This window comes from Epinephelus moara, chromosome 6, assembly GCF_006386435.1.
Source record: "Epinephelus moara isolate mb chromosome 6, YSFRI_EMoa_1.0, whole genome shotgun sequence".
Classification (NCBI taxonomy): domain Eukaryota; kingdom Metazoa; phylum Chordata; class Actinopteri; order Perciformes; family Serranidae; genus Epinephelus; species Epinephelus moara.
The window spans coordinates 20,556,417-20,558,439 of NC_065511.1; the positions used below are offsets into that span (position 1 = coordinate 20,556,417).

Sequence of the window (2,023 nt, forward strand, 5' to 3'; positions counted from 1 at the left end):
GCAGACGCACACGATCACATGCAGCTGCATGTTCCTAATGGTTTCTGATGTTCTCGGTAATGGGCGACAGACAGACAAATGAGTGCTCTTATGAAAATTATGAAAAGACACACCTGCTTGGCATTAAAAGCCAAACATTTGTGTAAATAAGAATTTACGTAACATGGTGTCAGCTGCAGGCCGAGCAATGCATTCGACTGGAAATGAGCATTGATTATTTCAACTAATTTATACAACTAAGATATATGCATTCATGTATTTTTTCACAAACCAACAGTGAATCTCTTTTATCGAGGGATGAGACATGTTCCACAGAGATGACGTTTTGGTGGGAACAGTGGTCTTGAAAAACCTGGAATGGAAAGTTTGGTTTTGTTTGCAGTTTTGTATTTATCTATTTTTATTTTATTTGAATTACTCATTAATTAGGGCTATAATAAAATGAATTGGCTGAAAGACTAAACTTTGTATAAAAGAAATAGTGCAATAGAACTAGGAAGACAGGAAAGGAAAAGAAAGCAAACTGCCTGTGTAAAGGAAAAATCAAAAGGTGTGGGGGAGAGACATGGATCATGACGGGTGGGGGCCCACAGAGACTGTTCATGCACATGAATTTGAGGCTACACCCCTGCATTAAAAAAAATCAAGGACAAGTAAATCATTTTTCCTCTGGTTAAACATAAGGTGCATTAAATATTGACCCACAGCAAATACAGAGTTCTCAAATATGCCTGCACGTTTGTTTGGCTGCATCAGTGTGTTTGCTCATTCAGCTGTAAATGATACCAACACAACAATCCAGAGAGCGAATGTAAACAGTAACGCAGGAATCCACGCATCTGTCTTGCTGCTATAGGCTGTCAAAACCATCTTAAATATTTAATCAGCACTGCCACTGATAGGTAATTGCATCACTCCTGTGGTTTAGTCAGGTAATTTCATGGCGGTGACTGCCTGCTGAGAACAGTCAGTCCTCGGATAGGGCTCCCTGCGCGCGGGCCACAGGCCACAGGCCACAGAGCAGGAGGAGTGGTACCCCGGGGTTGACGGCAGGCAGGCAGCAGTAAGAGGGATGGCTCAATAAAGACGCTTCTAATTGAGCTGCAACAATGAGAGATGTTCAAGTTGGCTTTGATTGACAGTGTTTGATTGGCTGCTGGGTGGCAGGTGGAACAACGGGCTGTTATTTTGGATAACAGCCAGGAAGGAGAATAATAAAAAAAAATGTGATGAAGCGTTATTGTATGCTCGAGCTAATTAAAGCACTTTGACGAATGGGATCCCTTTGGGCAGGGTAAGATTTAGGCAGGAACGCACATCTTGCTTTGTGCGCCAGTGCGCTTTGCCAAAGGGATCGCGCGCAGAGACGCACGGAGAGAGGGAGAGACGGAGAGAACAAACCTCCTCTGGGCGCCTCATTACTAATTTGCCGTCCACTTCGCGTGCGCTCCTGTGCACCTGCTTTTGGAAATCTTGCTCTCCGCGCGCAACGATCTCACCTGAATTCTTTCAGAGATGGCCTTTCCTTCCTCCTACTACGCTTTGGGTGATTTTAACGACTCGGTCTCAGCAACTCCTTTCAATGTTACCGAGGATCCGCTGCGCGTGCTTTCAAACGTCAAAGAGAGCAACACGGCTGCAGCCAGGGACACTACGAGTCTCATCATCGCCGTTTGTATCACGGCTCTCTACTCTCTCATCTGTGTGGTGGGACTGCTCGGAAACGTGCTTGTCATGTATGGAGTGGTCAGGTAAGAAATACACGAGGAACAAAGTCCTGTCAACTATTTTGTAAAAGAGAAAAAAAATATTAAAAAGGAAGAGAAAGAATGGGTTATGTGTGACAAAGTGAACACACACACACACACACACACACACACACACGATTTGCTGTTGAACTAATGCAGCTTAAATGAGAAGTGTCTCCAGTGTAAATCTATCTATCTATCTATCTATCTATCTATCTATCTATCTATCTATCTATCCACACACACACACACACACACACACACAACACACACAC

The 2,023-nt window shown here is 43.8% G+C and overlaps 1 protein-coding gene across 1 annotated transcript in view; it reads left to right on the plus strand.

Moving 5' to 3' along the window:
• Nucleotides 1-1,161: 1,161 nt before the first annotated feature.
• oprd1b (opioid receptor, delta 1b) overlaps nucleotides 1,162-2,023 on the plus strand; it is a 7,588-nt gene continuing 6,726 nt past the window's right edge. Inside the window, exon 1 of the mRNA XM_050047913.1 lies at nucleotides 1,162-1,751. Within this exon, the coding sequence (XP_049903870.1) occupies nucleotides 1,516-1,751 (236 nt within the window). The 5' untranslated portion in view covers nucleotides 1,162-1,515. The remainder of the gene's footprint in view (nucleotides 1,752-2,023) is intronic.